The 22155-nt window shown below is 47.3% G+C and overlaps 1 protein-coding gene across 7 annotated transcripts in view; it reads right to left on the minus strand.

Moving 5' to 3' along the window:
• SH3PXD2A (SH3 and PX domains 2A) overlaps positions 1 to 22155 on the minus strand; it is a 241257-nt gene that overhangs the window by 156125 nt on the left and 62977 nt on the right. For all 7 annotated transcript variants that reach the window (XM_053583135.1, XM_053583133.1, XM_053583131.1 and 4 more), the window contains exon 3: positions 1279 to 1354. In XM_053583135.1, coding sequence (XP_053439110.1) covers positions 1279 to 1354 — 76 coding nt within the window. The remainder of the gene's footprint in view (positions 1 to 1278; positions 1355 to 22155) is intronic.

The following is a 22155-nucleotide window of genomic DNA, read 5'->3' on the forward strand; positions in this document are numbered from 1 at the left end:
CCACCCTCGGTGCATGTGGCTGGTGCCATAACCACTGTGCTACGGGTGTCGAGCCTAAAAGAATTCTTAAAGGAAGAATCAACTATTGCATAAGCCTCTGAGGACAGGCAGTGATACCCATGCATGTCTTTCGATGCTTCTGAAGAGGGAGGGATGCATGAGAAACACATTTCAGAGAGGAACCACTCTCTGAGTGGGGTGCTCCTACATTGGTTTCAAGTCATCAAGGGTAGGTACTAATCGTGGGTTGGCAGCATGCCAGACATGAATGAGCTAGAGACCCTGCCCCTTGCAAAGGTCCACCTGATGGCTGTCCTGAACTGGCCTACTGAAGACCCAGAGTCAGTATTAAGCCTGGAGAAGCCCATGAGAAGACAGCTGTCCTGGGGAAGGCAGAGTATCTGGATAACCTGGAGAAAACATTGCCCACATGGTCGGGGCAGACCCAAATGTGAAACAGGAGGCCAGAGTTCACGCCTCAGCTCCATCATTTCTACGGGCAGTTACATAACCTTACTGAACCTCAGTATCTTTGCCCCTCAGGGAGAAATTAAGATACATGCCTCAGTGTGAAGATGTATAGACAGTGACAAAAAAAAAGCACTCCGTAAGCTATAAACCTCCATACAGACGTAAGACGTCATAGTAATGACAGGTTTTGACATACCTGAGTTTTCCTCTAAGTTACATACCATAATCAATTGTTTTGAACATGTTCCAAAATAGAATAAGCAGCCTCATCTGTGTGAGGTGATGTGGCCACTAGAAGACCAGACCCAGGGCATGTGCTCAATTTCAGCTTATCTGAAATTGGAATAGGAGTCCATGGAGAGAGCTCAGTCTGTAGCTCTTCAACCATTCATAGAACTACCCCGTTTCCCCGAAAATAAGACATCTTCCAAAAATAAGACCTACTTACAGGAAAGATAAGACGTCCTCTGAAAATAAGACCTAGCGCATCTTTGGGAGCACACCTTAGGGTAGATCTCTCTGTGCTTTTTGTGAAAAAGAAACCAAAGTCTAGGAATTTGAGAAACTCTTTAAAAGCTATGAGCCATAAGCCAGCAGAAATGGTCTTGCAATGGTGGGAGAAGCTATTTGGAAAAGAGTAGACTTCAAAATCAGGGGCTTCACAATCCCTTGGGGAATTTTAAACATGCAGATTCCTAGGTCCATCCCACCCAGAACTTCCAGCTTAGTAGCCAGCCTCTTCTTGGCCTAGGTAACATCCGTTTCCAGGCTGACCCCAACCCCCTTGGCGAGGCCACCCAAGCTTACCTGGGAGGAAGGGGATGATCCTTTGCTTGGGGTCCTTCTGGCCACCTTCAATGGGAAACTTATCCAAAAGCTGCATCTGAGAAACCAGACAGACAGAGGGACAGGATTCAGAAGACTGGAATGGCTGTCATTGTCCCTTCCCACTGCACTGCTCCAGGGCCCTTCTGCCCTCACATGGATGAGTGACGCCTAAAATCCCTCATTTCACAGACGATTAACACACCACATGGAGCATGAAAGGGAGGCCAGAGCTCTCTGTGCATCAAAGGGGTTGTCTGAACAATCTCAAGGAGGAGTAGGGGCACCGAGCGAGGGTGGGGGGGCATCTGGGGCTGCCCCAGACAAGGCTGGGGAAGGGTCCAGCAGGCTTTCAGGCCAGGCTGCAGGTGGGGCTTCCAGAGGCTTTTGGGGGCTCTGTTCTTTCATATTTCATCTGCTAGGTGAATCCTTCAGACAGCAGCCATCTCAAACCCTCCTGGGCCAGAATAGGGAAGGCCCCACCTGAGGCTTTAGACAGACCACCCACCTTTCAGAACCACTCTGTGGAAACAGACCCAGATGTTATTTTAATTGCAAAACGAAATTCATCGTGTTGCCCCCACTGCTGGAAGACTCCTTCACTTCCTGTCTTCCTACCCTGAGATCACTGCTGTTTTGGGGGGGGAAGACTTTCCAGGATTCTGGAGGAACAATTGTGTTTTCTTCTGTTATTCTGGGCTGAATTTCTGTGTAAACTGGAAAAACACACAGGATACAGGATGGACGAGGCCAGAGTCCTGTGTCTGGAGCTCACTCTCCTGAGGCGAGCGAGGAGCTGAGGCAAGGTGGACAGAGCCAGCATCTGGCCCTGCCACCCCAGCCATGTGACTTTGGGTGAGGCATGAAGCCTTTCTTGTACATGATATCTTAAGTCCATTCATTCCGCCCTCCCTTCAAGTGTCTTTTGAGCACCTAGTTAGAGCACTGGGCACTATGGAAAGAGGCAAAGCCCCTGCCCCCAGGGAACTGGCATGCTGGTGGAAAGAGACAAACAATACACACATACATGTCTTATGCAAGGGGAGCTCAATGCTATGATGAAAAATGATGCAGGAGGAGGTACTGGAGCAGGACAGGTGTTGTTATTTCATACGGGGTGGGGAAGGCCTTCCAAATCAGAAGGCAATTCAGCAGAGACCCACTGGAGGTGGGAAGCCACACTGGAGAGGGAGAATGTTTCAGGCAGGTAGAATAAAAAGTGTAAGGAGTTTGAAAAGGCTGGTAAGGCATGAGCTGGGCACAGGAACAGGCAATGAGATCTGAGAGGCAGGATGAGCCAGACTCAGATTTATTCTGATTGAAGGAAGGAGAGGCCCTGAAGGCTTCTGAGCAGAGAAGAGAGATGATCTGACTTGTGTGTTGAAAAGATGGCTCTAGCTACAGTGCATTGAAAGGGCCAAAGGGCAGAAGCAGGGAGACCACTCAGGAGCCCGCTGAAGGCCATTTGGACCAAGGTGTTCTCCTTAGAGGTGGTGGAAAGTGGTTTGGGTCACCACGGAGGAATACCTGAGGCTGGATAATCTGCACAGAAAAGAGGTTTGTCTGGTTCACGTCTGCTGTGAGGATGATTGGCCATCTGGTTTAACCCTTGGGCTGTTTCCACTCATGGCAGAAGGTGAGGGGGAGCCAGGGTGTGCAGAGATCACATGCCAGAGAGGAAGTAAGAGAGAGAGGGGAGGACGTGCCAGTCTCTAACAACCAGCCCTGGGGGAACCAATAGAGTGAGAACTCACTACCATGAGAATGGCTCCAGGCCAGGCATGAGGGATCCACCCCATGACCCAAACCTCCCATTAGGCCTACCTCCAACACTGGGGATAAAATTTACATGAGGCTTAGGAGACAAACATCCGAACTATAGCATGGTGTTAGGCTAGAATGTGTGTGTGTGTGTGTGTGTGTGTGTGTGTGTGTGTGTGTGTGTGTGTGTGTGTGTATTTCCATCCATCCACTCACCCACCATCCAGCTATAACACATGAATTTGGGATTGTCTCTTGCACAGTTATTACCCAATAGACTCAGGCTATTCAGATCCCACATATGAAGGCAGGTCATTGGTGAATTCCATTCAAAACAAGACAAGAGACTGTACCGTGATGAACTTTCACTTCCCTGAATAGACATTTAAAAAAAGCTGGCTCATGAGTTTTCACTCTCAAACATTTAATAATTGCCTGCTTAGTGGAAATATAGCCACTGGGCCATACTAATAGAAACTTGTACTAAGAATTTATTTTTAATTAATACATTTTCAAATACACAGATGAGACAAGACCTCTTATTTTCTCCTTTTCCCATTTTTTTTCACCCTTATTCTGTTTTTACAGATGTCATTTTTATAGTACATAAGCAAATCATGTTCACTGAGGGGAAAAAAAATCTAGAAATTGCAGAAGCAGGGGGGAGTTAAAAAGAGAATAAGAGTCACTTGATCTCTCTCCCTGAAAAAATGGCATTCATATATGTCCTTTCTAGGTATTTTTCCATGCATGTAAAGAAAATGAATGGATAAATACATTTTGCTACATAATCACATTTTTCCATGTCAGTGAGTATTTTCATATTGGTGTTCTTAACTGTGACACAGACTTTCAACTTTGGGTGGGCCATGGTTTACACACCCATTTCTCTACTCTCGGATACCAGATTGTTGCTGACTCTTCACTCCTCTGCATAATGCTATAGTGAATATCCTTGTCCATGTGTCCAGGCTCACTTGCTTACCACTAGCATATTTTAATTTTTGTTTTATCTTGTTGTATTCTATACACATTTATAACTGCCTTAAATCTCTCCCAGAAGAAGAATGAGAATACATGAATGAATATGTGGAGGACAGGCTTGAGGCCTCTAAGCAATGAATCCATGTTTCTGACAAAGAGATACAGAGATGTCCCAGGCCTGGAGTGACTTGCCCTTATCTGAACCACCTCTTTTCCAAAGCAACTTGACAAGCATGGGACCTCACCCATGCTGCTGTATCTCTCTGGGGCTTAGGGAGTTAAGCTACCTAAACTTGAAGTTTCCCCCAGCTCTGACACATATGTAGTCTGACCCTCACATTTTCCTCCAGACCTCAGAGTCTGGGATTCTCACTAACAGTGCATAGAGAACTCAGTGCTAAGAAGAGTGAGCAAGAAAAACACTGCCTTCTAGATGCCAGGTCCTCTGTTAGGTGCTAGAAATAAAGTGAACTGCAGTCTTTGCATCAAGGAGCTTGCGATCTAGCTCTGGGGCACTGCTGCCCAGCCTCTGATGTGCATCCAAAGCACCTCACGGCAATGAACATGCAGGTAGGCCTGGGCAAGGCCTGAATCCCCCGCCTTTCTCCCAAGCTTTCAGGTGACGCTGAAGCTGCTGGTCTGTGGGCCACTCTCTCAGTAGCAGAGCTCTATAGCTGTACCATCCTGGTAGCCACTAGCCACATGTGGCTACTGAGCACTTGAAATGTGGCCTGTCCAAATTGAGATGTGATGTGTACACGTAAAATGTGCACTGGGTTGCAAAGATTTAGTACAATAAAGAAAAGAATGCAAACTATCCCATTAATAATTTTTGTACTGATTACATGTTGAAATGATGCTATAGGTAACTCAGGATATAAATAAAACATTTTAAAAATGAATCTCACCTGTTTCTTTTTATGTTTTTAAGCAGCTATTAGAAAATTTAAGTTGATATTTGTGGCTCTCATCACATTTCTATCGGACAGCTGCTCTAGAACACAATGGTTCTCAAAGTAGAGATTCATCTGGCACAGGGTGGGGATTCTTAGAAACGCAGATTCCCAAGAAGTCTGTGAACCTTTGATATGGTGCTAGAGACAGACAAGCAAACTGTAGAGCAGGGATTTTCAACTGGTGGGCCGTGGGAAGATCTTAAGTGTGCTGGGAAAATTTTTAAAGATCATTAATTTAAATATTTTCAAAACCCTGCATCTTAACTCTCTCGGATCCAGCTCCTCTGCCCCTGCATAATTATGGAGGGCAGGGCGGGAGGCCTGCCGGGATGCAGGTGGAGGCTGCAGCTTTTGGTGTGGGCCGGTCAAGCACCCTCTCCCGGCTGAGCAAATCCGGACCAATAGGTTGACTCAGACTCATCAGTTCCTTTCAAAAATGATACCAGTTCCCAGCCTTGACAGCATCTGCATACTGAGAATCTTGCATTTATTATAATATTTGTGTCATCTACCAATTTTAAGAACTATAGTAAAAAAAACCAATATGAATAAAAAAAATGTTTCAAAAGAAGTTCAAAGCATAAGTGTACTTTTTTTTTTTTTTTTGTAGAGACAGAGTTTTACTTTATGGCCCTCGGTAGAGTGCCGTGGCCTCACACAGCTCACAGCAACCTCCAACTCCTGGGCTTAAGAGATTCTCTTGCCTCAGCCTCCCGAGTAGCTGGGACTACAGGCACCCGCCACAACACCCGGCTATTTTTTGGTTGCAGTTTGGCCAGGGCCGGGTTTGAACCCGTCACCCTCGGTATATGGGGCCGGCACCTTACCGACTGAGCCACAGGCGCCGCCCTTTTTTAACCTTTTTTTGATCGACATAATTTAAGTGTACCATGGAAGTTTAACTATAGGTTCAACTATACTGTGAGATAAAAAAGGTTGAAAAACACTGCTCTAAAGTGATGGGAAATGGGGAGGATGGATGAACAGGATCCTATGGGAGCTGAAGAGCAAGTCACGGCAGGCCGCCTTCCCGGAGGAGGTAAGCCAGCTCTGTCTTCATTGAGGGACAGTCACATTCCCTGCACTTTCCTTGCCAAAGGAATTCCCTCAGAGGGTTCATGTGTTCCTTCAAGGTAGGAGCCATCTGACAGCCCCACAAATAAGGAGGCAGATTTGAATTTTCCTCCAAAGGGCCTCCTGGGTGTTTATAGTGGCCTCTCACTCACCTCCTCTTTCTGTAACAGATTTTCTTCCTTCCCCACCTCTGGTTTAGTCTGTCCCCCACCTCACAAGGCCAAGATAAGCCCATCTACTGACCGTACTGGGTTAATAGGTCTTCTCTAGAGCTGTAAGCCTCCAGCTGGCCCACTCCCCTAGCCCTCAGGTGACAAGCCCAGCCGCACCTGTCACCTAGTCCCAACTCCACCCATTACTCATCCCCACAGCCCACTGGCCCATCATTTGCCAGTGACATCTTCTTTGCCCACACACAGGTCACCTTTCAAGGAAAGCAGGTCCCTGGCTCAGATTCCAGAGCAAAGTAAATAAAGTGGCCCAGCTGAGTTCACTCTGTGGCATCAGCAGCGTGGGGTCCCCCAAACTGCACAGTCTGGCATCTTGTTCCCAAATATGGCTACGGTGGGTGGTAGAATAAATACTTGGGGCCATGCTGGATATATAGTGCCAATGTCACCCCTCCCAGAGGGCCAGGCAAGATGCAGAATGGGTTCTTGTGGTCTGGTGGTGTTCAATTTGCAGGGCTGGGTTGGACAGATAAAACAATCAAAGTTGACGGGGGCTGTCTCCTGAACAGACCTGACCAGACCTTCTGTGAAGAGGAAGCTGGCTGCGTGGGCAGCGAGGAAGGAAGGCTCCTCCCAACAGAGAGTTCTGCTGTGGCTACCTTTTCAGGCAGGAAGTAGATTCTCCTGTCATTCCAGCAAGGGCCTGACTTGGGCTGGATAAAAAGCAGGGACCATTGCCAGGGTCCTTGTTGGAGAGGGAGGCGTTTGGCTAATGGAGCCCCTTGCAACCACATCAGAACTTCCCAGTGTGTGGAGGACGCCAGGCTGTTTATCTAAAGGGTGGATAGTGTGAGAGATACAGGACAGCTCGGCTCCAAGAGCTGGCTGCAGCCAGAAAGAGCTGACTTGCAGCTCTGCTTGGGCAGGGCTCACAGAAATAAACACTGGGGAGAGAGGAGGGCAGACCCGAACCCAGCTGGGGCACATCTGTAACCCAAGAGGCTGACTCATCACCCTTCCAAGAGGGTGGAGTTCCCAGCCACTCAGTTTTGGGGCCCCAATCCCCAAACCTTCATCCTGTGACCATTTCTAGCTCAGGAGCAAAGGGAACATTGCTGTAAGAAGCTGGTTCCGGCTTAGCACCTGTGCTCAGTGGTTAGGGCGCTGGCCACATTCACTGAGGCTGGTGCGTTCAAACCCGTCCTGGGCCTGCCAAACAACAATGTCAACTACAACAACAACAAAAATAGCCAGGAGTGGTGGGTGCTTGTAGTCCCAGCTACTTGGGAGGTTGAGGCAAGAGAATCACTTAAGCCCAAGAGTTTGAGGTTACTGTGAGCTGTGACGGACACCCCGGCACTCTACTGAGGGAGACATAGTAAGACTCTGTCACACACACAAAAAAAGTTCCTGACCCAGAAATTCCCCTTAAAAAGAGACAAGGCATGGGCAGCGGCTGTGGCTCAGTGAGTAGGGTGCCAATCCCATATACCAGAGGTGATGGGTTCAAATCCAGCCCCGGCCCAAAACTGCAAAAAAAAAAAAAAAAAAAAAGAGACAAGGCCACCCATGTCTCTGAGGACCAGGAGAGTTCAAGGGACAGCTAAGAATTCATTTGTCTCTTCTACTTAGCAAGGACTCAGCAGTCCCTGTGTTAAATTCTGCAGATTCAGCAGCACGCTTCAGAGAAAGAGAGGAACAAGAATGACAAGCGTGTCTTTTCTTAAAGTGCTCGACTTTTGTGGCCTTGTACTTCCCCGTTCCCTTCTGTTCTTGGATCACCTTACAAGTGACACGTTTTGCAGGAAGCCTTCTTCAACCATTCCAGCTGAAGGTCATGCCTCCTTTCTTTGAATTCCCACATTACTCTGGTTTGTATTCTCTACGTAAGGACTTCACATTGTCTTTTGTACAAGTTCATCTCATTGCCCAGGAGGAAGCTCCCTTCACCCTGAATGGTCTTGGAACCCTTGTCAAGCCACTTTGACATGAAGTTATAAAAACATCAGATTTGGAAGGGACTAGTCAGGACTTCCTAAAAAATCATTAACAAGTCCTTTTTAAAAAATTATTTTTCAAACAATTTTGAAAGAGATGGGGACTCACTGTGTCACTCAGGCAGGTCTTGAGTTCTGGTCTCAAGTCATCCTCCTACCTCAGTCTCCCAGACTGCTGGGATTATAGGCATGAGCTACCGACTCTAGCCAGCAAAGCAGAATCCTTTGAAGAAGGGGATTTCAGTAGAATTCTCTGCTCAAATTAAATCTAACAGCAAACCTCAATACATAGTATTTTAGGCACAGATATCATTTCAGAACAATTCGCTGAAAAGACTATCTCTTTCCCATTGAATTACGTTAACTCCTATGTAAAAAAATCAATTAACTATCTATGTATGGGTCTATTTCTGAACTCCTGAAACTAACACGACCCTTTTCTGATTACTGTATATTTTAAATAAAGTCTTGAAACCAAACTTTTTCTTCTTTTTCAAAATAGTTTCAGTCTTCCTTTGCATTTCAAACACATTTTAGAATGAATTCATTAATTTATACAATATAAAAGCCTCTTGGAATTTTTTATTGGGATTGAGTTGAATCTAGGGAGAATAGCTATCTTAAAAATATTGATGCTTCCCCCAGCCCTGGCCAAACTGCAACAAAAAAATAGCCGGGCATTTTGGCGGGTGCCTGTAGTCCCAGCTACTCGGGAGGCTGAGGCAGGAGAATCGTCTAAGCCCAGGAGCTGGAGGTTGCTGTGAGCTGTGTGACGCCACGGCACTCTACTAAGGGCAATAAAGTGAAACTCTGTCTCTACAAAAAAAAAAAAAAAAAATTGATGCTTCCAGTTATGAACATGGAAACTCTATTTATTTAGATCTTCTTTCAACTTCTTCACTAGTGTAGAGGTCTTACACATCTTTCATTAAATTCATTTCTACCCTGTTTCCCCAAAAATAAGACATCCTCCAAATATAAGACCTACTTATAGGAAAGATAAGGCGTCCCCTGAAAATAAGACCTAGAGCATCTTTGGGAGCACAACTTAGAATAAGACACTGTCTTATTTTTGGGGAAACAGGGTAAGTGTTTGATGTTATTATTAATGGTGTTTTAAAATTTCCTTTTCTAAGCATTTTCTGCTAGTATATAGGAATACAATTAATTTTGTTGTTGTTGTTGTTGACCTGCAACTTTGTAAAAGTTGTACCCTGCAACTTTGTAAAAATTACTTATTCATTGTAGTAGGGTTTTTTTTTCCTTTTGGAGATTGCTTAGTACTTGCTTCATAGACAATCATGTCACCAACAAAAGAGACAGTTTTATTGTGTATTTCCCCCAACCCATATGCTTTTTCTTTTCTTTTCTTGCCTTATTTCATTGGCTAGAAGTCCAGTACAATGTTGAATAAAAGAGGTAAGAGAGAACATTCTTGCCTTATTCTAATCTTAGAAAGAAAGCATTCGTCTCTTACCATAGTGATGTTAGTGATAGGTATTTTTATAGATGCTCGGGTAAGGAAGTTTCCTTTCATTTCCATCTTGCTGGGATTTTTTATTATAAATGAGTGCTGAATTTTGTCAAATTATTTTTTGGAAATATTTGCTGTGGTTTGTTTGTCCCCATCAAAATTCATGTTAAAATTTTATCCTCATTGTGGTGGTGTTGAGAGGCAGTGATATTGAGGATGGTGTTTGGGTTTCAGGGATCATTACGAATGGCTTGGTGCCCTTCATGATAGCATTGGTTCTCTTGGGAATGGATTAGTTCCCAAGAGAGTGAGTGGTTATAAAACCAGCACGCCCCTGGGGTGTTGCCTCTTTGCACGTGTCTATTCCCCTTTGACCTTCTCTGCCATGTTGTGATGAAACACAAACACCCTTATCAGAAACTAGGATCATGCCCTTGAACTTCCCAGCCTGCAGAACTGTGAGCTAAATAAACCTCTTTTCTTTAGAAGTTACCCAGTCTCAGGTATTCACTTATACGTGGGTCACTACAAAAGTTTTGAGACAGATTGTGTTATGGTCCATTATTTTGCTTCCAAGAAACACAGTCCACAGCATCCCTTCTGATTCACCCATGCAAGTTTCAACTTGTTTGGCTTGTCAGTGTTGCTGGGAGGGCTGCATTTGTTTCCGTCTGCATGAATTTTACATTTCTTGATTTTTGCATATCTCAAAACTTTCATAATGACTCATGTAGTAACACAAAATAGACTAAGACCTATTGATGTAAGTTTTTCCTCCTTTAATCTGTTAACATGGTGGACCTTATTGCTTTTAGAATACTGAACCAAGTTGCATATTTGAGATATATTTTACTTGTTTATGGTATGTTATCCTATCTGTACTACTGGATTTGATTTGATAATACTTTGTTGAGGAATTTAAGACTATATTCATAATGTTATTATGATTTTCTTAGAATGTCCTAATGAGGTTTGGATCTTTGGATTATGCCAGTTCATACGATGTATTAAAAAATGTTATTTTCTCCTAAGAGTTTGTATGTATTAATGGTATTGTTTCATCCTTGAATGTTGGATAGAATTCACCAATGAATTTATGGGTTTGGAGGCTTTTTTTCCAGGAAGATATTTCATTTAGAATTTAATTTCTTTAATATATATGGAAGTGTTTAAAATTTTTCTATTTTTTTCTGAGTTAGCCTTGGAAAGTTGAATTTTTTAAGGAAGTTGTCCATTTCATTTGACTTATTAAATTGGCAGATAATTGTTGCTAATATTCCCTTATTATCGTTTCAACATTTGTATGACCTCAAGTATTATCTCCTCTTTCATTCCTGTTATGGGTAATTTATGTTCTCTCTCTTGTTATTTTTGTTGTTGTGTTGTTTTGTAGAGGCAGAGTTCTCTGCCACCCAAGCTGAAGTGTAGGGTGTAGAGGCATGATCATAGCTCACTGCAACTTGTCTCATTTAATTCTCATATCAATCCTTTGAGGTTTGATACTAATATTGTTCTATTTTGCAGGAAAGAAACCCAAATAGAGAGAGAATAATAACTTGCCCAATCTAGCAAGGCGTGGAACTGAGATTCACATTCTCAATCTGCTCCAGCTCCTGGTCTCATGACTATCACAGACCAAAGGAGTGAATTCAATGAAAGGAACAAAGAATTCAAAAATTCCACCCTCAGTGTTATATTTCTATTATAGTTCACCCAAGGTGTAAAAGTGGCTCATCATTAGAAGATCTATCAATGTAATTCACCACATTATGAAATAAAGAATAAAAACTAATGATTATTTTCATATATATAGGTGAAGTATTTGACAAAATTCAGCATCCATTTATGATTTTTTTAAATTTAGCACACAAGAAATGGAATAAAATTTCATAATTTAAAAATATTTATCTACCCAAGACAATGCTCAATGATGAAACAATGAAACCAAACAAGGACACTGCCCACTACCACTTTCTACCCATTATTCTATTAACGATTCTTGCCAAGGTGCTAACACAGAGAGAGAGAGAGAGAGAGAGAAATGAGAGGCATACAGATTTGGAAAGAAGACATAAAACTGTCAGTATTCACAACCAACATGAAGTCAGGTACAAAATCAAAGAGAATCCTCAAAAGGCGCACACCTTTGGACCTTGAAGGATTCTCAGACCTTCATTAACAAGAAATAAACCCCTAGAAGGTATAAGACGTGAAGCCTTAAAAGAGAAAGTAAAATCTGGAGAAGGAGAGTGTGATGGTTGCACAACAATGGGAATGTACTTAACCATACACTTTTTAAAAGTTAAAATGGTAAATTTTATGTTTTGCATGTTTTACCAATAAAAAAAACTAAAAAGAGAGAAAGAAATTTGTGGGGGGAGGGGAAGAGGTCGGGAGAGGGAGAGAGAGGGAAGGGAGGAAGGAGAGAGAGAGAAAGAGAGGGAGGGAGAGACCCTCAGGCTCTGTAGCATGGACAGCCAGCAGAGAAAGGACATGGTCCAGAGAGGACAGGGAACTGGATGCGGGTGGGGCTTAGAACAGGAGGCTGCTGAGGCAAAGCCAACATTTTGTCAGCATTGGCCTCTACCAGAGGAGTATTCATGAAAATTCTCGCTTTGCCCTTGTCATCCCAGTAGCAGCCGGGCACAGAGCACTAAGGGGACCAAATAAGCCTGGAGCCTGGACTCCCAAACCACACTGGGTAACTGAGTGACCCTTTGCAAGCCACTTATCCTGTCTATGCAAAGGGGGAAGATGCTGCAACTCACAGGGAAAATAGGAGAACCCAGAGAAGATGCTGGGGTGTGTCTGTGTTATATAAACAGAAAGGGGCAGGGTGTCCATTGCTCAGAAAGTTTCCAGGATAGGGCCAGAATGAGGGTGGGTGGATGAAGGGGGACAGAGGCTTTCCTGTGAAAGTCACTATAGTGCTTCAGGTAACTGACTTGGCACCCAGGTATCCCTGAATGAATAGCCAGGGAGAGGGACAGGAGACAGAGAAGACCCGTCCACCCTGGCAAGGAGCAGCCTGCATGGGGATGTATTTGGTTGGTGGGACATGGGCACACACCACAACGAAGCCAAGACACAGGGTGCCAGAACCACCCCAACTCTGAGAGGGAGCTCACTCCAGGTTCCAAAGTCCTTAACAAGTTGAAGAAGTCTTTTTTTTGGCTATTTGTTTGAAAACATGAAAGCCTTTTCTACTTTACATCCCTTCCCAATGAAGCCCTCACGTATGATGCTGTGTGCACTGTACAGTAGGATTTAGAAGGAGTATAAGTCATCTGATTAGGAGTTGGGACACCCATGCAGACACAAGGGGGCTTCTTAGTAGCCTTAGATGAATATTGATCTGCTGAGTGGTATTAAAAGCTATGCACTGGGAGTTCAGAAAAGGACAAGATCAGTGTGGCTGGAGTTAGCCAGAAGACACATTATGGCCAAGCCTTAAACCAAGAGTACCTGGACAAAGGGAGCCAGGCATTCTGGACAGAGGAATGGCAAGTACGAGGCCTGGTGAGCCTGTAGGACCACTATATGGAGCAGCTGGATTAGAGAGAACTGACTTGTCCGCGAATTACACGAAATGCTGCCATGTGTCGGAGAATGTGGTGGGATCCAGGGTGGAGGCCCCGAATCACTTATTCCAGGGATCTGAGGATGACCATGCAGTTGGCACCCGGGCTGGGTAAGGGCAGATGTGTGCCACTCCACACAGGGAGTCAGGGCATCCAAACACATCACTGGAAATGTGATGAGATGGAGAAGTCATTTCCAGAACTCAACTTGAGGATGGTACTGCTGGGGGTTGGAGCCCCTGGGTGGGGACGGGTGATGGCACGCCCGGATGCCTCCTGCAGTATTGACGCATACTCATGAAACTGCTGTCTACAGCAGTGGGGGCTGGGAAAGCAAAGCTGTCTTCTTCCTGAGGCTCCAGGGGAGAGTCTCTGTCCTTGCCTTTTTTTAAGCTTCAAGAGGCCACCTACATTCCTTAGCTTGTGGCCCCTTCCACTACCTTCAAATCATAACTGCATCATATGTGCACATATATATACATATCCCAGCTGTATTACTGTGCTAGGGCTACCACAACAAAGTACCACAACCTATGTGGCTTAAACAACAGAAATGTATTGTCTCACAGTTCTTTCTAGAGGTTAGATGTCCCAGATCTCAGTGCTGGCAAGGTTGGCTCCTGCTGCTGACCATGAGGAGAATCTATTCCAGGCCTCTCCCCTAGCTTCTGGGGTGTATAGCATCTTTGGTATTCCTTGTTTTATAAAAGCATCACCTTGATCTCCGCTTTCATTTTTTCAAGCTGTTTCCCCTATATGTGTCTATGTCTAAATTTCCCCTTTTGCCTGGGCGTAGTGGCTCACACCTGTAATCTTAGCACTCTGGGAGGGATAGGCAGGTGGATTGCCTGAGCTCAGGAGTTTGAGACCAGCTTGAGCCAGAGCAAGATCCCGTCTCTTAAAAAAAAAAAAAAGCTGGGTGTTGTGATGGGCACCTGTAGTCCCAGGTACTTGGGAGGCTGAGGCAAGAGAATTGCTTAAGCCCAAGAGTTTGAGGTTGCTGTGAGCTATGATGCCATAGCACTCTACAGAGGGTGACAAAGTGAGACTCTTTCTCAAAATAAATAAATAATAAATAATTTTCCCCTTTTGATGGGAACAGCAGTCATACTGGGTTAGGCACACACCTTACTGCAGTATGATTTCATCTTAACAAGTTACATTTCCAAATAAGTCACTTTCTGAGTTACTAAAGATTAGGACTTCAACATATGAATCTGGAGGGGGGGTTGGATCCTAAGACCTAAACCCATAATACCGGCACATATGAAGACAAATGATTATTCACCTGTTGAGTATTTGCCCATACCAAGAGTCTCTTCCTGAACTGACAGCGGTGCCTGCATGACCGCTTGGAAGATGTGAATAATAATAGTGAATGGTACATAGCTAGGCAGCTCTGGATTCAAATCAGTTTCCTCATCCATAAAATGGGGACAGTGACAGAACCTGCCCAGTAGGTGGGTGAGAAGATGAAATGAGATGTGTGTGTAAAGTGCTTAGACCCAGCCTGGCGCTGACTCAGTGCTCCACACACACTAGCTGTGATTATCGCCACTGTCATCATCACTCTTGTTATGACACCAGGCTGCATCCCTCCTAGAAAGTGCTTAGGAAACTACAGCCCTGAGGTCAAGGAGGCAGCAGGAGACTGTGAGGGCAGATGGGGCTGGGACGTGTCTCGGTGGGGCCCAGCCCAGCTCTGGGCGGTTAGGGGCCCCAAGGGAGCTGCCCAGCTGGGGCGCGTGGGCCCAGCTCAGGGAGGAGGCCTCTGGCTGTTCCAGCAGCTCATCACGTGTGCGGGGACTGGCCAGGACACGTTTTGCATTTAACATGCTGGGGCCTGGGCTGAAAGCCCAACACCTGCAGTGAGATGCACACAGGGCAAAGAAAGCAAAGACGTGCAGGATGACGCGGTCCCGGGGAACCTCCATCTGATGCCCAGAAGTGCCTAAGCAGGCTGACTACCCAGGCCTTCCCCCGAGCCCACCGGGGGGGCTCATTCCACGCACCAGCTGACCTGGGCCTCCGTGCAGAAGCAAGAGCATTAGACTGGAGTCGAGACAGGAGGGCTCCAGTTCCGGCCCACCAAGAACTTGGGCAATGAGGGTGACATCTGTGTGGGGGACACCCTCCTGGTGAGATACTTGCACTTCCTGTCTCCACAGGTGCTGTGAAAATCCAAGGAGAGGACAAGTGGGGAGGTGCCACCAAATGCCAGGCGCAGTCATTCCTACTTGATGTCTCTGAGCCTCAGTCTCCTCAGCTGGAAAATGGGGTCAAGTCTTCAAGATTGAAGAGGGAAAATGACTATGTAAAGCACTTTAACACAGGCTGGGCAAGGAAGAAGCTGTCAAAAGCAGTCACCTCTCTTAGCACTGTTTTGCCAGCATCAGTATCTAGTTAGCAGTGGAATTCCAGCTTATTCTGTTCTAGCTACATGACCTCGGCCAAGTCACTTAACCTGTGACCTGGTTTTCTCATCTGTAAAGTAGGTATCAGTAAAAACAGCACACTATGGTGGTACGTAGATTAAATGAGATAATATACTCAGTTACTCCTTGATAAATGGGGTCACCAACTTTAAGGTAGAGACCGCAGTGGTATGACACACCCCTCCAGCCCTTTCTGCTCTTGGGGAGCTGCACAGCGCCACCAGCCAGGCCCATCCAGCCGTCAATGCCAATGGCTAAAAGGCCTTCAGAGTCTTTCATTTCCTGAGAATCTTGAGCTTTGTCCCAACACAAAATCACTCATGCAACTTCAGCTTTCCTGGGCCAAGAGGGAAGGGTGTGAAGCCAGGGTAGCTGATCATCTGCAAAGCTAGTGTCAGTTTTGAATTCAGCCAGCTGTGCACCAGGCTCCAGGCAGAACAAATAGCACCTCCCCAGGATCACACAACCTGAGACATGGCTTCCTATGACAGAGTTGGAGTCGTACCCCAATCTCCTCCTAGCACCCCAGTGCGCCAGCCTCAGCTGCTCACTGGATTCTCTTCCTTTCACCCTCAGGAAAATGCCTGGGATGGCGGGGGATAGAGTAGGGGTGTGTGAGCAGGGGGGCATGCTGGGACAGGGCTGCAGGGATCATCTGGGACTGAGAGGAAGAACTCAGACTTCCTCCTCTGGGCAGCAGAGAGCCCCTGGAGGATGCTCAGCAGAGGAGTAACACTGTGAAAGTGGGATTGTAGGAAGATGCATCTGGCCAGTGCACAGGATGAAGAGTGGTAAAGAAACATCTGTGTGTGGGACACTTGGCCAGAGGAATCCTGGCGCCCACCCAGGGCACCGGCAGTGATGCTCCGCACAGAGAATGAGGCCTGCCCTAACGGGGGGTGTATTCTGGCAGGGTCCTGGCTGTGGTCACCCTGTTTCCTCCTGGGGTGTCTAGCCTTGCCAGAGACCCCACCCAAGTTTTCTAAATTCCCCCCAAAGCTGCCTGACACTTTTTTCTTCCACAAAAACCTTCCAGGAACATCCAAAAAACAAAACAAAACAAAACAAAAAAGGCAAGAGGCCCTGAAGAGGATGAGGGAAGAGGGAAGGAAGGGGAACAACAGGTTTTAACCTTTTCTTTCTGGCTGAACCACACTTCTAGCTCGAGTTTTACTTGATTCTTCTTATCCTCCTAGACCGGCCAAGACCTGTGGTCTCCCAAGTTCTCAAATTCAGACCAAAGTCTGGGATAAAGAACACCTCTGGGCAGAAATAAGGCCAAAACAAACCCTCAGTGGTCCCATCCAGGCTGCTACTGCAGGCAATGAGATTCCAGAGCTGGCCCCCAACGTGCTCCCCTGACAGGCGTCCTGGAGAGAAGCCAAGTGCGAAACTCCTATACAACAACCCAACACCCTTGTCTTCCTCCTTGCATCTTTCCTTCTCCACTCATCTCCAGTCCCCATATTTTAATCTATACCAAATGGGTCAAGGTAGTCGGCAGGCCTCAGAACCCCCTTCCTCCAAAGTCTTGTGCAAAAGGAAAAACAAAGGGATAGGCTAAAGCAAAAAGCTAGTCAAGTGGGCAGAATTGAGCTCTCCCCATGGCCTTGCCCTGGTCAACATGGAGCCTTTGCCTTCCGAGAGCCCCCTGCTCCCCTGCTTGGGAATGGCCCTTCAGCTATGGACCAGCACTAGCCTCTTCAGCCTTCCCCAGAAACAACAGTGGCTGAGCCACCTAGAACTCAGGAAAGGGCACTAAACGCTTCCTCAGCCACACTAGAAGTTGCCATGGAGTCCCTGTGCTACCAAGCGGACCCCACGTAGCACAGGGTCCAAGTGGGCCCAGCAAATCCTGGCCAGGAGCACTGCCTGTAGCTACCGGAGTCACCTCTCCACTGCCACACCTTCCTCCTCTGTTAGAAACTTCACAGCATAAGAGACCAAAGCACACATGAAGCCTCTTTGAAGGGAGGTGAGGAGCGTACTAAGCACACACACGCCAGTCCCCAGTGTTGCCGCAGCTTGCTCCCTCAGCTGATGGTGTCATCTCCAGCTTCACACCCTTTGTTGGCTCTGTCGCCCACAGGTCACAGGCCTATTCACGACTTCTGCCCAGCTGACCTCTCGGTCACATGCCCTGCCACCCTCACCCATGCCCACACACTGCACAGCCTGCCGGTGGTCCTCCCCTCCACCACCCCCGGCACCCCCTGTCCCATAGCCCCCTCCTCTACATTGCTCCTGCACAGTGGCCACACTTCTAGAACTACACTTATCACACCATGTTGCAGTTATTTATTTATACACCCATTTCCCTGAAAAAGCCTGTGAGCCTCTTAAAAGCAATGTCAGTGCCTCGATACTGTCCAGTGGAGTGTCCAACACACAGCTGGACACATAAATAGACTACACTTCCCAGCCTCCCTTGCTGGGAGGTACAATCATGGGACTAAATCCTGACCAGTGGCACCTGGGTATCCCCTTGAAATCTCCCTGCAGTCTTCCATATTCTCTTCCCTTGCCTAACTACTGGATACAGAAATCCATGCAGGATGGGGTCACCAGATGGGAGAGTCTGAGTTCCCAAATGACTGCCGGGAGCACAGCCCTCTGGTGACTTGTTTTAGTCTGGGACATGAACAGAAAATCAGCCACTGAGCATTTGCTACACAGCTGTTAGCCTGTCTTAACCTATACAAAGAAGCTCAGTCAAGATCTGATAAATAACTGAAAAAGGAAAGACAATGTAAAATGGGGAACTCTAGCGAGGGCTCACTCTATCCCCAGATCCAGTCAAGTCAGGCATTCCATTCCACACATGACTGAAATGTTACCTGGGCCAAACCCTTGCTCCTGTCCCCCAGCCTGACCTACCAAGCTACATGTACAGCATTTAGAATGCCACACTTTCCCCAAAAAGGGCTAAGAAGGGAGGAGAACTTGCCTGATGACCTTTAAAAGTTATCCATAGGTTAATGATTCACAACTGGAGGCCCTGGTTTCTCAAGTTTGTAGAGAGCACATAGAGACACAAAGCTGAATTGTAGGGAGGAGTCTCCTCCTCCCTACAGCCCTTCTTGGGTAGCACACACCATCCCTGGGCAGCTTCTGGGCAGGAACAGTGATCCTCATAAAAATTCTCAAATTCACTAGGTCAAATCCCATGTTATCAGAAAGGACTGTGAGGGCAAAGGGCTACAGGAGAAAGCTCACGCTTGGATGGGAAGAAGAATCAGAGAGGAACGGAGACGAGGGACTTCAAATGTTTCTTTCTGATATTCTGTACCTCTGCTACTCAAGGCAAAACAGCAGTATTAGTATTGACACCATCTGAGAGCTTGATGGAAATGTTGGGGGGTCCTGGTTCCCTGAACTCAGTTGACCTGGTTTGATTACTCGGCTGAGCTAGAAAGTTCAACCAAGGCACGGCAGTAATGGAAAGCCAGAGTGAGCGGAGAATGAAAATAAAACTCGAGCAGCACAGTTTTCAGTGTAACAAAGAGAAAGTTAGAGCACTTCCAAAGAGAATTGGAAGCAAGTCCCTCTCATGAAGGAGCAGAGGTGAGAGAAGACACACACAAAGGCCTGCAGGATAGAAATATCCTCTCATTGCAATCGGCGGCAAGTCTTTCATTGGCCTTTCTGCCCCTCCAGGCAGTATTGCCCTTTTCTATTGGTCATTAACGATTGTCTCTATCAGCCATTGGTTACCTAGGTTAACCTCATGTCCCACATTATTAGGGGCACTTCAGACTTCCTGGTTTAACTGGCCAGGTTTTCCTCCCACCCGTCCTTAAAGCTCCTTTCTTAGTGTCCCTTCTTAGGAAATGCAAGAGCTTAACCCCAGGTAGACCTGCCTAATAGGAATATGTGTTCTGGCAAGACAGCTAAGTCTCATGTACACTACAATTTGGAAAGCCCTCACAGTTCTTTCCCATCTAATCTTTAACAAACAAGTGAATCCTAACAGCAAATACGGCCCTTAGGCAAAGACGAGCACACAGAGGAGTGGGAGCTAACGGGATGTGCCATCAGAGTGGGGCAGCCCTCGCTCACCGTTCCGCCACATTCAGGGCCAGCTGGCCGTGCATTCATTCCACAGTGATTTCCCAAGCACCCACTATGTGGCAGGCACCTTTCTGGGCACTGGAAAAACAAGCTATCGAGCAGGAAAGGTCCTGCTGTTCTCCAGCTGAAATTCTGGAGAGAAGGGAGGGAAGATAGAAAAGAAGAGGGGATGAGACAGCAAACAAGCAAGTGCTAATAACATAATAATAGATGAACGAGACAAAGTGATGCTGGGGGAGCTGAGTTCCTGAGAAGTGCCATGGGAGCAGAGGCCCAGTGTGGGGAGTCAGGCAGAGGGAACAGCAGAGGTTGAGGCCCCGAGACAGCACTGTGCGTGGTGCCCAAGGAAGAGAGGGAGGCCTGAGAGGATGGCCCAACTGTTGGGTTGGATATCAGATGTGACTGGCTAGGTTTCGGGTCGTCCCAAATGAGTTTGCACGTCTTTAGCACCTCACGTGCTCCTAACTGCTGATCCACACGGCCTGTGTGCCCCTGACAACTCCGAAAGCTTCAAAGCTGGCATCCACAGCCTCTCTCACAGAAGCCTTCTATTAAGGTCTTTCTGGAATTGCCTTGAGCCAAGGGCTTCCTAGTGTTTGCTCACACTGGGGAAAGGGGAAGACAGGTGGAGCCCAGATGGAAGAACAGAAATCTCCCCAAAGCAAAACACAAAACTCAGGCAGAGTTGCGAGGGGAAGCCCCATAAAGCAGCCCACGTGGCTAGGCGAGGCACCCGCAGCTGGCCTGGGCTTCCAGGCGCTGCTGCCAGCTCCTATTACCAGGCTTTCCTGGTGGTGGGGGTGGGGGACTTGCCTGCTGCCAGGGAACTGGGAAATGCAACAGGAAAAATCCCTCCCTCCACAGTGTGTCTCCTAGCCCACACTGGTGCCCAGCTGTGGGTCACTTCTCCAGCCGACCCATGTGACAGGTTCCTCTCAAACAGGAGCAGGTGCCCACAGAGGTGCAGGAGGAGGAGGAAGAGCAAGGAAGGCAGGTGCTGGCTGCTCGGGGACTGCCGGGGCACCTGTGTGCAGGTGCACCCCTTGCAGGCTGGGTCCACCTCCAGACTCCAAAGCCACCGAAGAAGCACTCACACTGGCCTCTGCACATGCCAAGGCGGGCCTTTCCACCCCAACTTCGCTTCTGCGCATGCCCAAGGCGGGCCTTTCCACCCCAACTTCGCTTCTGCGCATGCCCAAGGTGGTGCTTTCCCCTCCACCTCCCCACCCCCCCCCCACCCCGACCCCAGTCCTTCTCCAGGCACAGACGCACCTTCAGCTCACCTTCAGGAAGACATCCCAGTACCCTCTACACACAGACCTGAGGCATGGGGAAAGGTATTTAACCTTTATCAGACACCTGTACCATTTTATTTCTTAAAAAAAAATATCTGAAGCAAATGTGGCAAAATGTTAATTTGTTAAATCTGGGCAGGAGGTCCACTGATGGACCTGTTATATTATTTTCTGTAGTACTAAAACCTTTCGTAATTAAAAATAGACACCAGAGAAGCAGCTGGCAGGGGCCGACTGGAGCTCAGGGGGTCCTGGTAAGCATGCTGGGGTACAGGTGAGAGGTCAGGAAGGCAGCTCTGCTGGGAGAAAGAGGATACAGCAACTGAGGGAGGAGGAGGGAAGAGGGAGGAGGGAGGATGTGAGGAGGAGTCCAGGCAGCAGCTGGATTTGGAACACACTCAGGTGGAGGCATTCATGTACACAGGCAGCCAGAAGGGTCAGCCTAACTAGGCACGTCCACTTGGACACGTGACCAGCCTGCAGGTCAGCTCATACTCCATCTGTCCTCACCCTCTCAGCCGCACCCGGAACACAGTGACTTGCCCATAGCTCACTCCTCTGCCTCCAGCTGAAAGCAAAAGCTATGACCAGAGCAAACTGCCACTCACCGAGAGAAGATATTCAAGGGAGAGCAAAACCCTGCCCCAACCTGTTCCTGGTGCCTACCTGACCCAGATCACTGACAGTTGGTGGGGTATTTTGGGGCCAGCCTGACCCTGCTAGAGCCGCTCCCTTTCCTGGTCAAATGTCTGATGCTCAGCTGTTTCTAGCAGGGACAGCAACAAGGCAGGTGTGGCCTTAGAGGGATAGCATGGGGTGGAGAGGGATTAGGCAAGGGAACAGACAGATGAGCCAAGGGAGACCCTCTGCCCAGCCAGAGAAGGGGAAGAGAGGGGAAGAGCCAACCCAAGGCATCTGCCCTCCATGCCCCTAGCCGTGGACCCTACTCTCTGAAGGTAGGCTGGCTGAGGGCTGAGACCTCCGCCAGCTCCTTGCAGACATAAGTGTCCTAGGCACAATATGGCCCAGGAGAGGGAGAAAGTGGTACCTGTTCTAGGAGG

The sequence above is a fragment of the Nycticebus coucang genome, chromosome 3 (assembly GCF_027406575.1).
Source record: "Nycticebus coucang isolate mNycCou1 chromosome 3, mNycCou1.pri, whole genome shotgun sequence".
NCBI classification, from domain to species: domain Eukaryota; kingdom Metazoa; phylum Chordata; class Mammalia; order Primates; family Lorisidae; genus Nycticebus; species Nycticebus coucang.